At 35.7% G+C, this 12,745-nt stretch overlaps 2 protein-coding genes across 6 annotated transcripts in view; both read right to left on the bottom strand.

Moving 5' to 3' along the window:
• Nucleotides 1-4,664, bottom strand: part of LOC107753300 (antigen KI-67-like) — a 17,505-nt gene extending 12,841 nt beyond the window's left edge. Inside the window, exons 1-6 of the mRNA XM_016569430.1 lie at nt 4,366-4,664; nt 3,833-3,936; nt 2,606-2,687; nt 2,375-2,490; nt 2,199-2,268; nt 2,058-2,127 (exon numbers count right to left, since the gene is read on the bottom strand). Of these exons, the coding sequence (XP_016424916.1) occupies nt 2,058-2,127; nt 2,199-2,268; nt 2,375-2,490; nt 2,606-2,687; nt 3,833-3,921 (427 nt within the window). The 5' untranslated portion in view covers nt 3,922-3,936; nt 4,366-4,664. The remainder of the gene's footprint in view (nt 1-2,057; nt 2,128-2,198; nt 2,269-2,374; nt 2,491-2,605; nt 2,688-3,832; nt 3,937-4,365) is intronic.
• A 1,353-nt stretch (nt 4,665-6,017) lies between these two features.
• The window catches only part of eef2k (eukaryotic elongation factor 2 kinase), a 20,750-nt gene continuing 14,022 nt past the window's right edge, over nt 6,018-12,745 (bottom strand). For all 5 annotated transcript variants that reach the window (XM_016569425.1, XM_016569427.1, XM_016569426.1 and 2 more), the window contains 5 exons: nt 12,349-12,483; nt 8,333-8,521; nt 8,112-8,236; nt 7,846-8,024; nt 6,018-6,720 (listed from right to left, as the gene is read on the bottom strand). In XM_016569425.1, the coding sequence (XP_016424911.1) occupies nt 6,611-6,720; nt 7,846-8,024; nt 8,112-8,236; nt 8,333-8,521; nt 12,349-12,483 (738 nt within the window). In that variant the 3' untranslated portion in view covers nt 6,018-6,610. The remainder of the gene's footprint in view (nt 6,721-7,845; nt 8,025-8,111; nt 8,237-8,332; nt 8,522-12,348; nt 12,484-12,745) is intronic.

The raw sequence follows: 12,745 nt of genomic DNA, 5'->3' as shown, positions 1-12,745 counted from the left end.
AACGGCTCGTTCTAGCACGCCCCCACATATCTAGGTCACTATGTGGGAATATTTGCATAATGTGCCCAAATGTGCATGCAAAGAAAGAAGGCGTGGTTTCAGTAACCGCAGTTAGTGTTGAAGCAGCATGTCAGGGAGACGCTGTGTGTTTCTAGGCGAAAGCAAAAGCACTTTATTTGGCCTTCCGGAAGTAGATGCATTTAGGAATCTTTAAGATTACTTACAACAGAACAGCAATGCATTTTATGGACGACCGTTTCGTGAACCTAGGAGAGGAGGTAATTCTGACTTTGCTATGACAATCTGGGCTTCTGAATCAGCTACTGTTTTGTTATTAGTTTAAGTATTTGCTATTGACTGTTCAAATGCGGAGTTTTGCGCAGCGCAGAGTAGCGCGTCGTGTGTGTGTGTGTGTGTGTGAGAGAGAGAGAGCGAGAGAGAGAGAGAGCGCGAGAGAGCACATACCAGCTTCATCACTGTGTCTGTCCCGCGACTCTGTTCCCCTTTCGGGCTCTGTCTTTACATTTATTTTGAAAGATGAAGCTCGCGATTATGGTAAGGGGCGTTACATTTCCGACGTTTTGCTTGCGGTGTTCGGCCAATCACAATGCATTGGGTCAGCTGGCCAATCAGAGCAGTCTGCTCTGATTGGCCAATCACAATGCACTGGGTCAGTTGGCCAATCAGAGCAGACTGCGCTTGTCGGAAGGAGGGAGTTTGTAGAAGACGAAGCGTTTGAGAGAGGCGGGGCATAGCGGACCTACAATAATGTACAGTATTTGAAAAATAATGTGTTTTTTGAACATTAAAGCATGTCAACATATTCTGTTACACCAAATACACAAAATAATGATCTTTAAAAACGCATCATATGACCCCTTTAAAAAACGTAAATGGTTTGGTCAGTTAGATGTTCACAAAAGTGTTGCTAGTTGGTTGCTAGGATATTCTGGGTCAAAAGTTTTTGTTGCTCTTAAACTTGCACTAAACGTGATTATACCATCTAAGTAGCCTATGTAATTTTAATAGAACCGCATGTCTTATTTAGTAATACAAGCTCAGAAACATTTATTACCTGTTGAAGTTTTTTTATATTGTGTATTGACTTGGTGCCATGATGGACATTGAAATGTTATTTTTCATTTTAAACAGCATAGATGATTACTTAATGGTAATACAATATTTGTGAACAACTGTGTAGTGGAAACGCAAACCGTGCCGAGCCGAACCGTGCCGTGCCGAGCCGTACCACGCAGTGGAAAAGCGCCAATAGACCCCATGTCACCCTAAAAATGATTTTCTAGATCCGCCCCTGGAGAGAGGGAGAGAGACCATTCATGCTTTCAATCTGTATGATAACAAACCGTTTCATTAGGGAATAGGCTCTTAACTCAAGCCATATAATGATTGTAAAGTGCTGAAATAAGTAGCATAAATCAACTGCTCATAAGGCTAGGGCATTTCCACTTCAAAAATGAGCATAAACAATCATACCAATCAAAAAAATAAATAAAAACAGTTTGATTAATTCATCCATGAATATCACCTCAAGCCATAATGACTTTAGGCTAGGTCTAAATGGGTTAAAACATATTGTGAACAGCCTGAATGATGGCACTTATGTGAACATTAATTTTAACGTCTGTCTTTATAACAATTTTTTTTTTTCATTCATTCATTCCTTCGGGATGAAGACAGGAGCGCAATCTGTTCACAATTAGTCCAGCTGCAGAGAACACACCAACTCCGTTTGCACAATATGTATGCGGAGCGTATTCTTTTCCGCGCCCATGTTAACGGATTTAGAGTGGATTTAATGGATATAGAGATTTTTTTTTTTTTTATAAATGCGTCACCACTGCATCAGCACGAAAACATGGGTAATTCTTTTTAGACAATCGCACAACCTATTAGATATTCTATAATTAAATCAACTAATCGAAAATCGTGACCCATCCCCAAGTACAACAACAACAATAATTAACAATATTAATTATTATTATAACACTACTACTAATAGTAACATTATAGAGAATAAAAATCACTCAATCACTAACCAAACGAATGCTCTGACTTTCTCTTTTCCACAGAAACAGGTGTGCCTTTTTTCTGCTGCTCTTGCAAAGCCTACAGGAAAAAAGAACCAAAATTTATCAAAGAAACAAAAAAACATCAACTGTCTCGCATTAAATACACACCTGAACTGCTTTGTCTTTTCCAGGTGTGGACAGCCTCTTCTTCGGTGTCTTAGGAGGTGGGTACTCAAACCTGACATTTTGACAAATTAAAACAGCAAATTATTCTAGCAAACAAGGATTCCCCCTGAAATATTTTTTTTTTTCAGAATTAAAATGGTAATAAACATCGGACTCACCTGAAAGAACGATCAATGATTGTGATGAGATCACCTTGCTTTAAACGTTCCGACTGATTAAGAACTTGTCCATTAATACGTGTGGGGTTCACAGAGCTCAAATTGGTCAAAATGAGCTTAAACGAGAGACAAGTCAGAATAAATTAATAGCATGTCATGTGTTCATTTGCACAAGAAACCGTTGTTCAGAAAAAAAATTTTTTACTTATAGTTTAACAACAATATAATTACCTCCTTGTTCTCATTCAGCTCAATTTTACAATGCTCTTTAGACACCTGTGGCAGCTGAATCCGAATATCACAGTCCAGCTTCCTAAAGAGGTAAGGAGAGTTCACATTAAAACTTTTTCTATGCCCATTTGCCTTTTTGGTGAATGTGAAATATTAAATTATGATATCAAATATATATGAATTTCTCACACTTATTGGGCATTTCTAGGTTCACATTAGATTCAACAGATTCAAATATTCTAGAAACAACATCTTACACTGGTGACTTTTTGCAGACAACATCCTGTTTTTGTTACTTTATGTCTAGAATAAACTGCAATAATTTTTCTAAATTAGCATGACAAACAATATCATGCACTACACACTCAAGTATACATTAACCACTGGCTGTTCAAAACTTTTTTTTAATTATACACAAAACATGCATATTTAATACATATTTTTATGTGCATGTATAAAATGCATCATTCACTCTTGTCCATTCTTATCAACACATCAACAGACAAAAGGTTTTGTTTAAACATTACTTTAGTTTGGCTGAACACATACTTGTTGAACAGATGTGTCTTGTCAAAATGAATTAAAAAAATTACGATTATGTGATAGGAGCAGCTTCACTGATTATTTTCCTGTAATATCTTTTTAAATAGTTTAATTTACATTAACAACCCCAATATTTTCATTATCCGTTTATCACAAATATGTATAGAAAATGTGAGAAATATCTTTGGCTGGTCAATTTTCTCATCCAGCCACCACTGGCAACTCAACTCAGACAAGCGGATATTTTGCTAAACAAAACTTCAATAAAAGACACACACAGGAGTTATACCCACTGATCTATAATAGATTATATAGATCAGTGGTTATTACCCAGTCTCTTGATCTGTACAATGAGCATGAATGCATGTCATTTAGAATAACGCATTCTGATTGGCTGGAGTGAAATTTGACGTCAATGAAAAGCCCGCCTGGCATCAAACGAGTAGAACAGCGCATGTCCCAAACATGTACAATTCTTTGTGTCAATTGCCATTTAGCAGATACTTGAACCAAATGTTTAGGTTTTTAAGCAAAAAGCACTTGCAGTGTTACCTACAGTGATATTGTGCATTTGTTGTAGCAGTAGGCTTATAAATGTTGCTTTTCGTGCGCCTCACCGTATACTTAGCAGTATTAAATACATTCATAGCCATGTAAGCCATTATTATAAAATGTGTTACTTACCTTCCGAACAGACAGGACGCTGTGAGGGGAAATTCAGTGCCATCTCCTCCATTTCTCTTGATCACCACTATCTTCCCAAGCAAAGGCATTTCAAAACCACTTACCTTGTTCAGCAAACACAAAAGACAAAAAAGAACAACCCCGTGGTGTGATTTTTTCATCGACGTAAATGAAACATTTTACTGTAAGGTTTCTTGGAAATCTAACTTTAATAATACAAAGAAAATGTCTGAATATTCTGTATTAATGCATAATTTCTTCATATAATTTACGTTCACATACACAATTGGAAACACGCACATCAGCACGTGGCAAAAGACCTTTAAAACACTCCATAACATGCAAAAAGCACAGGAATACATCCACATTTACTACTTTTAGTGACCGACCGGAATTGCCAACAATATTTGATAATAAAGCTACCAATTTGTTTTGTGTGTTAACTGTAACTACGCATCTATCGATAGCGTAGTGACGTTATGTCAAAAAAAATGTGAGCGGTTCCAAGGATATTAAAATGATCCTGTCTTTACCTGAGGTTGCGTAAATCAAAACGATAAAATATATTCCATCGATGTCAAACCCTGGCTTAATGATTAAAACCAGCTTAATCCAGCATTTAGGTTTATTGTCCCGGTCGCTCCTGCCGTTACTAGCTCAAACTGTGTCCATCAGCGCGTTTTTCCGTCTTGACTGACGGCATATATTCCTCCGCAAAAAAACAAAACAAAATAAAACAACTACCAGTTATTTACTCAAAAAATATATAATATCGCATAATGGATGGAACTAGCTAATTGGAGCCTTATTCAAAGGTTAATTTAGCACGTTATCCATGATAAAAATGAAGGACTACTTTCTTTGTCAATCCGCGGAGGAATATAAGACGGATAACGATTCATGTTTGAAAACTATTCAAAATTCCCCGCGAAGGCTTCTGATTGGCCAGTAGTAATACTTGCTACTTGTCATAGCCAATAGGATTAGGTGTTGACGTAACGCGACAGTAAAGGTGGCCAATTAAATCATGTTAAATGCACAATCGCTCTTTTAAACTAGACACAATCCGCCCCAGTTTGATAAGAAGGCGGAAGCAAGCATGGCTATATATATATGAAAAACTAGAGGAGTTTATGCGCACGACCCCTAATGTACTAGCCTTTATAAATTATGATTTAAGTGAAGTGAAAATTAAAATGATGGTCACTTAAAGTGTCCCATTGAAAATGCCTTATTGTAGTGTATGTTATAATACAATACTTGAGTTATTTTCCTGTAATTTCTTTAATTATTGTATAATTTACATTAACAAAAAATATTGTTGTGTACAAAGGGAGTAAAAGATATACAAATGTAGATATTTAAAAAAAAAAATCACCTGTACAGTGAGGAATATAAACATGGATAAATTAAGTTACATTAATTTAATATTATACAGAAAAGGCAAGCATCAGTATTAATCCTATGATAATTAGCAATATTATACCTAAACCTATATAGGGATAAGAGGTTATATGGTACTATACTAATTTTTTTTATCGAGTTAGGTACAATAGTTTGTAACTGACTTAGGTCCTATAGCAAGTAGCTCTCTGTAATGTAGTCAGATAATAAAATATTTACCTTTGATCTAATAAGCCACTTTCAGATGTGTAAACAGAAGAAAACTGAAAAAAACTTGATGTTCAACTTTTTTTACCTCATGTAACTGTCAGTAATAACATTAACTTTCCACTGAAATACAATACATACGTTTTCATCAAATAAAATGAGTATTTTTAAATATGTAAATAATACCTGGTAACTAAATCTGAAATGAATGAATACTGATAAAACTGTAATAAAGGACAATAAATAAATACTACTACAACCATCTATAAAAAATAACACTATGTTGCATATTATGCTGGCATTATTCTAAAATAAACTCTAAAATGGGTGATTAGAATCTCATACAACCCTAACAGGGTTTATTTTACGATAACAACCAACTGTCTGTACATTATCATAAATTATATTTGATCATACATTTATTATTTCTGTTTATTTTGTACTGTCAAGTGTAAAACTAGAGCCATCCTTGCCATGCCTGAAATTCCATATAATTTATTGTTTCTTAGCATTAATTAATGTGCAATGACATCTTGGTATGAATTTAAAGACAACAGGTCATATTTCTGGCTAAACCAGCATTATGATTTTATTGTTTGTTTGTAATCTTGCTCTCATTTGAAAAATAACCAGGAAAAATGATCACACTCACTTCTTCACTCCTTGATTATAGTGAATTCTGAAAGTTTTTTGACAGTCAACAGAAAACAGGTTAAAACTCACAGCAATAGCTATTGATGCTTAATATTCTTAGACATCAGATCTAACAATACTAGCAAATTAATTTTACAGACGTTCAATCAGGGATGCCATTTTTTAACAGTCACAACATGTTTATTAAAGAAACATCCAGTTGGAAACAAGAGAAAGAAATAATTGACAGATAATGCACATATTCCCATGAAGCAACCTGAACAGGTTGCAGACACTGTGCAACTATTCTTAATGAAAAATTAATCAGGAGAATATGTGTATGTAGCAGCTCAGTATATCACTGAATCAGCGTATGCCCTTCTCACATTCATTAGAAAACTGATCCAATATCAACATTAGTTCTCTTAAGTCAAAGGGACCCAAGGAAAACATAAGGCATTGAAAACGGCATGTAAACAGGGGCTGGGTGCAAAATAGGAACTATGTTCATGCTTTTTTTCCACACCAGCACTTTCATTCTTCCATCATAGCCCATGCTTCCTCTGCTTTCATGTAGTACTGATTGGCCAGTCTGCCCTTCATGGCCTCCATAGCTGCATCAGCCGCCTCAGTAAAAAGATCACCTACAAAATTTAAAAGATATCATAAATCACACATCACTATATTATATTATATATTATATTCTTAAGCTACTTAAGGATAGTGACCCCAATAGTGACCTGTGTGCATTGTTTCAACAAAACGACCATACACCTGTTGTTGTTGTTTTTTAAATTTAATATTCATTTAATCATAATAATTTAATTATTCAATTTAATTATACAATAATTTTTTGTACATTTTGTATACTAGTTATTTTACTAATTTTTCTTGCTTTTGCAATGCTTGCTTTTGTTGTTAAATCTTATGATTCAGTGGTTTCAAGGGATATTTGTCTTCACGAGTAAGAGATAAGAGAATTTCTATGTTGTGAAGCAGTGATTTTCCATAGCTTTTGCTTTGGTATATGAACACTTGTTGATTTGTGCTGGGCAGACAAAGTCTAGACGAAGCCTAAGAATTAAAACATATGTAACTAAAATTCAATAAAATGAAGATTCAATAAAATCAATAAGATTCAATAAAATTGTATTGTTGTAATAAATTCAAATGTTGAATCTGAGTTTCTGCAGAAGAACCACTGTGTTTTATAGCATGAGCAGCGGAGCATTAATGCACAGGCTTCCATAGGCCGAAGCCCAGGGGCCTACACTGGGGCAGGGCCTACTGGCTGCACGACAAATAATATTTTTTAAATAATATTTTTATATATGGGAGTTTACAGCACTGACAAATGCATTCTATGACTGAACTCACTCCTGTAAATTTTCAGGACTCACAAATGCATTTTCACCCTGTTGTATGAATGGACCCGGATTGCAAAACTAGTTTTCTGAAACGTCATAAAGTGCAAGAGAGCCACTTTTTGCGGAATGTGGGTTTAGTAACTTACAGACGTGGATATAATCTGTGCCATCTGAAGGTTTTAGATCAAGTTACTGTCATCTACTGAATGCAAAAACAATGAAGAGAAGTTTCTAAAGTTATGTCATTTGAATTCATTCATACATATGCACTACTTGAAATGTCTATGTATTGACTAATAGCCTAGTGATATTTTCATTTGTGGTAGAGGGGCCTACTGGTAATGCTGTAGCCCACAGGTCTCTGGTTATCTATAGGTCCCCTTGAGCATGTGATACACTCACCTGCTTTTTGGGGGTCTGCATTCAGGTTGTACCCTCCCTCCTGGTACATCTCAGCCAATCGTGCCAACAGAAGGTAGTGCGGCTCATCCTGCATCCCATCAAACTCTCCCCCCTCGTCATAGTCCGTCATCTTAAGGGCAGAGTCATACCAGTACACGGCGTGCTTCCAGTCCATAGCCCTGCATTTTCAAAGTCCAAAATAAAAGTTTCAGCCCTAAACACATCTTGGGCCAAAAAGACAAAAAATTGATCAATGCGTTTTTCACCTATCAGAAGGGAGGTTCAAACCCGTGTCCAATGCTCGTGCTACTAGAATCATACTCGGCCGGTCTCCTGCCTCAGCGGCCTGCAGCAGAAAGCGGAAACCCTTCTTGCTGTTTTCCACAGATGCCTGATATAAAACAACAAGAGACATGACAGGGGAAGCATAAGCAGAGAAATAAAACAATGCGTCACCAACCACAAGATAATTAGGAAAAGAAAGCACCTCTAATTCGATCTCTGGTAGAATGTGATGTGGCAGCTGAAGATAACATTGGCCAAGGGCAACTATAGCCTCAAGCTCTCCGCACATGGCAGCTCTTTCCAAATGATACACTGCAGAAATCTGGTCCCATGGTGCATCCTTCTCACAGAAACGCCCGGCCTCGTGGTAGCGGACCATGGCTAGATGTACCTTAAAGGGATAGTTCACCCGAAAATGAAATTGAATTCTGTCTTCATCAACTTACCCTCACGTCGTTTAAAACCCATTCATCTTCCAAACTCAAATGAAGACATTTTTAATGAAACCTGAGGTTTCTGTCCCTCCACTGAAAGTCTGCGCAACCAAAACTTTGAAGAGCCAAGAGAAAACTAATCCAAAAATTAATCAAGCGCCTTAATCCAAGTCTTGTGAAGAGATACAATCACTTTATATGATGGACATTTAATTAGGCTTGCATTAACAATCATAAACAATGACGCCACACATACAGAGAGCACATGAAATATGGAAAGCATGGAAGCTCAAATGTTTATTCTAGCGCGTGACAAGCACATTTGACTTTTATGTTCAATTCAGTGTTAAATTAAATCTGTTTATCATATACAGTGATCGTATCTCTTCAGAAAACTTAGAATAAACTGCTCGATTCATATGCATTAGCTTTCCGGCACCTTTAAGATCTTTGTATCTAAAGGGGTGGTTTTCCAGACAGAGATTAAGCCTAATCCTAGACTAAAATGGCCCTTTAAACCATATTAACAGAAATCGGCTTTTTCTGTCATGGTTTTAAATCGTCTTAGACTTAGTCTAGTCCAGAGTTTTTATAGGCCAGTTTGCTGGAGGAAGACGAGAGCTACTTCAGGACTAAATTGAGGCTTAAATTAGTTAAACCAGGGGCCAGTTGCATAAACTATCAGTTAGTCAAGGGGTAATCAGTCTTACTTTCTGGACTCACATTAGACCAATCTACCTTTTTTGTAACTGACTTTAAAAAGTTATGACCAGTCTTGAAGAAAATTAATTAGATGACTAACATTTTAAGACTAATCTAAGCAGTTTATGTAACCCGCCCCATGAGGAAGTTTTCAATTCAAATTAACGTTGTGTTTCCAGTTTTATATATATCATAAAATTACAAAATTATTGGCACCCTTGGTAAATATGAATAAAGAAGCCTGTGATCAAATAAATCTGCACTGTTAATCAATCTCATTCTGAAATAAATGTTTTTCTCTAATACTCATTGGCCACAATCAATGGCACCCTTTTATTCTATACTTTTTGCAACCTCCTTTTGTCAAGATAATAGATATCAGATGCCTGATGAGGCTGAAGAACACATGACAAGAGATTAGACGCCACTCCTCCATACAGAATCTCTCCAGATCCTTCAGCTTTCCAAGTGCATGTTGATACACTCTCCTTTCAGTTTTCTATAGGGTTCAGGTCAGTGAACTTGGATGGCCATGGCAGAACCTGCATTTTGTGGCCCATGTTTGTGTTCATTTTGATGAAGTGTTTTTTTTAGATCATTGTCCTTATGGAATGAATATCCAAACAAGGCCCATTATAATATTTCTAGCAGGGAACATCAGGTTTTTATTTTTTGATCTGTTGGTATTTGCTAGAATCCATGATGCCATATATCTCATAAAGATGTCCAGGACCTCCAGCAGAAAAATAGGCCCAACATAAAAGATACAACAGTATATTTCATTGTACACATTGTACACCTTTTTATCCCTGTGTGCAACAAACCCACCTTGAGTGTTTGCTGCTAAAAAACTCATTTATTAGTTTCATCTGACCATAGAACCCAGTCCCGATTGAAGATCCAGTAGTGTGTGGCAAATTAATCTGCTTTTTTTTTTTTTGAAACCCTCCCAAACAACTCGTTGTAATGTAGGTGCTGTTTGATTTTATTTTTATTTATTTTTAGGTTTTCTGTCCCCAAGACTCAACTATTTTCTGCAATTCTCCAGTTGTGATCCTTGGAGAGTCTTTGGCCACTCAAACTATCCCCTTCACGCTGCATCAAGACAATATAGACACATTAGACAATATACTGTAGGCAGATTCGTAACATTTCCTGTTGACTGGAACTCCTTAAGCATTGTCCTAATGGTAGAAAGGGAAATTTTCAATGCTTTAGCCATTTACTTACATTTTTTCGACTTCCTATTTTGTGCTACTTCTTGACTTCATATTTTGTGAAGGTCAGCAATCTGTTGCTGCACATCAGAACTATATTGTTTGGTTTTTCTCATTGTGATGGATGATTAAGGGAATTTGGCCTTTGTGTTCCCTCATATTTATATTCCTGTGAAACAGGAAGTCATGGCTAGATCACCCTAGTGTACTAAAAATTGTAATTGTATGAATGGGAATACAGACCTTCAGAGATTTTACTCAATGATTTTCACAGCCTTCTTTAATCATATTTACTAAGGGTGCCAATAATTCTGACCATGACTCTCTCTATATATATATATATATATATACACACACACAGTGGTGTGAAAAAGTTTTTGCCCCCTGGACTTTTATAAGGAAACAGCCAAGCGAACAAAACTACATAAATGTTATAATAGATAAATGAAATGTGCACTGTTTTTATTTTACTTTAATTTTTTTTCATGATTGCCAATTATTTATATTCACGATTTCTAATTTTTGTACAGGCTTTACATTTTTATTTCAATGTAGTAATTAGCAATTCATTTAATTTTATTTTTGAACAGATTTGTTACGTGACAGCATTATTTAAAGTTTCTTAAGGGTCAATCTTAAGGGTCAATATCATGTTATCTGCATCTCCTGCGCTCCATCAAGCCACTCCCATAATATCTGTCACCACTCAAATTAATGCACGACTCTACATTATCTGTATAGCATGTGTGTAAGACTCTAATACAATTATGAAGTGATTATTTTATGACGAATAAATCTCTCAAAGTAAAACCGGCTGCGTCTATAGTAACATTATTATATTATCTTTAAATAAATGTTTTAATGATTATTATTTTAAATTATTGTCCCTGGATTAGTAGGGTACTCTTGTAATAAAGTAGCGGTGGCTGGGACAGATTTTAAGTATCAATTCTGCTTAAAAAGATGCAATCTAATCCTGTTTACATGAAATAAGCCTGCTCCCGAGCAGGTTTAAGCTTACGGACCTGTTGCTATGACAGCAACTCCGGGATGAGCTTCGAAGAACCAAATGATCCAAGCTCATGCCAAATCGTCAACAATCAAATCCAGCTAACTGAGTTAGCGATGTACAAAGAACGGGCCCCAGGTGTAAGTAATCTGTACTTAATCTGTGTTTCAGAAAGCCATTTTTAAAGACATGATTAACTATTCTATATTAAGGCCTACTCTTGTTTTAATTTAAATCCTGTCCGGGAAACCGCCCCCACAAAGTTTTGGTTGCATGGACTTTGATTGGAGGGACAGTAACCTCTCAGATTTAAAATATCTTACTTTGTGTTTCGAAGATGTCTTATGGGTTTAAAATGACATAAGGGTGAGTAAACAATCACAAAATTGTAATTTTTGGTTTACCTAACCAAGGAATAAATGTAGTAGTAGTAGTAGTATAATTTTATTTAATGCCATGTCAGCATCTGAGGCTATTTTCAAGGCAAAAACTAAATTACAAAAATGCAAATATCACATAATACAATAAAAACCAAACAAACACAGCAAGTAATATTATACAAGATTTTTAAAATTAACATATGATAAAAATTCTAAAACCTTTTCAGGCAAAATCTTCCTAAATAAGACCTTAAGTAAACTAAATTCATAAAAGAGCTTTCTACTTGCATTAAAACCGGGACAGTCAAAAAGAATATGTTTAATAGAAAGGGGAGTCTTGCAGAACATGCATAGAGTTGGGTCTCTACCTTTAAGCAAAAATGCATGAGTCTCAAGGAATAATGTATGACAATATAAAGATATTTGTCAGTTAGTTTCAGGAACAGGTTTATAAACCCATGACACAATTTCCTTACCTTGCCTAGGATGGATTTACCAATTTTCCTTTCGAGAAGCATAGTGTTAAGTCTCTCTACCTCCACTGCCACACAGGAGGGTCTGTGTATGTGGGAGCGAGATGAATGGTAAAAACTCCATTTGTCTTCTGTCAGCTGAGAGATACAACAAAAAAAGTATGTTATTAAGCACCCAGAGTAATAACTGAGGCAAAAAAATTACAACATCATTGACTTGTCCCATGTCCAAAAGCCAACCATGTCTTGTCAATACTTTTTTTTTTTATCTATAGCTTACAACATTGGTCTGTTGTGATGTCAAATACAGTGCATAACTGATCTGTGAATTATTCCTTTACTGTCAATGAAAACAGACTGTCATTTGACAATTTGACTTTTTTTTTTTTTTTTTTTAAAT

Source organism: Sinocyclocheilus rhinocerous, unplaced genomic scaffold (assembly GCF_001515625.1).
Source record: "Sinocyclocheilus rhinocerous isolate Xijiao unplaced genomic scaffold, SAMN03320098_v1.1 scaffold1763, whole genome shotgun sequence".
Taxonomy (NCBI): Eukaryota; Metazoa; Chordata; class Actinopteri; order Cypriniformes; family Cyprinidae; genus Sinocyclocheilus; species Sinocyclocheilus rhinocerous.
The sequence above is the reverse complement of the archived record's forward strand: the minus strand, read 5'-3'. Positions and strand labels throughout refer to the sequence as shown.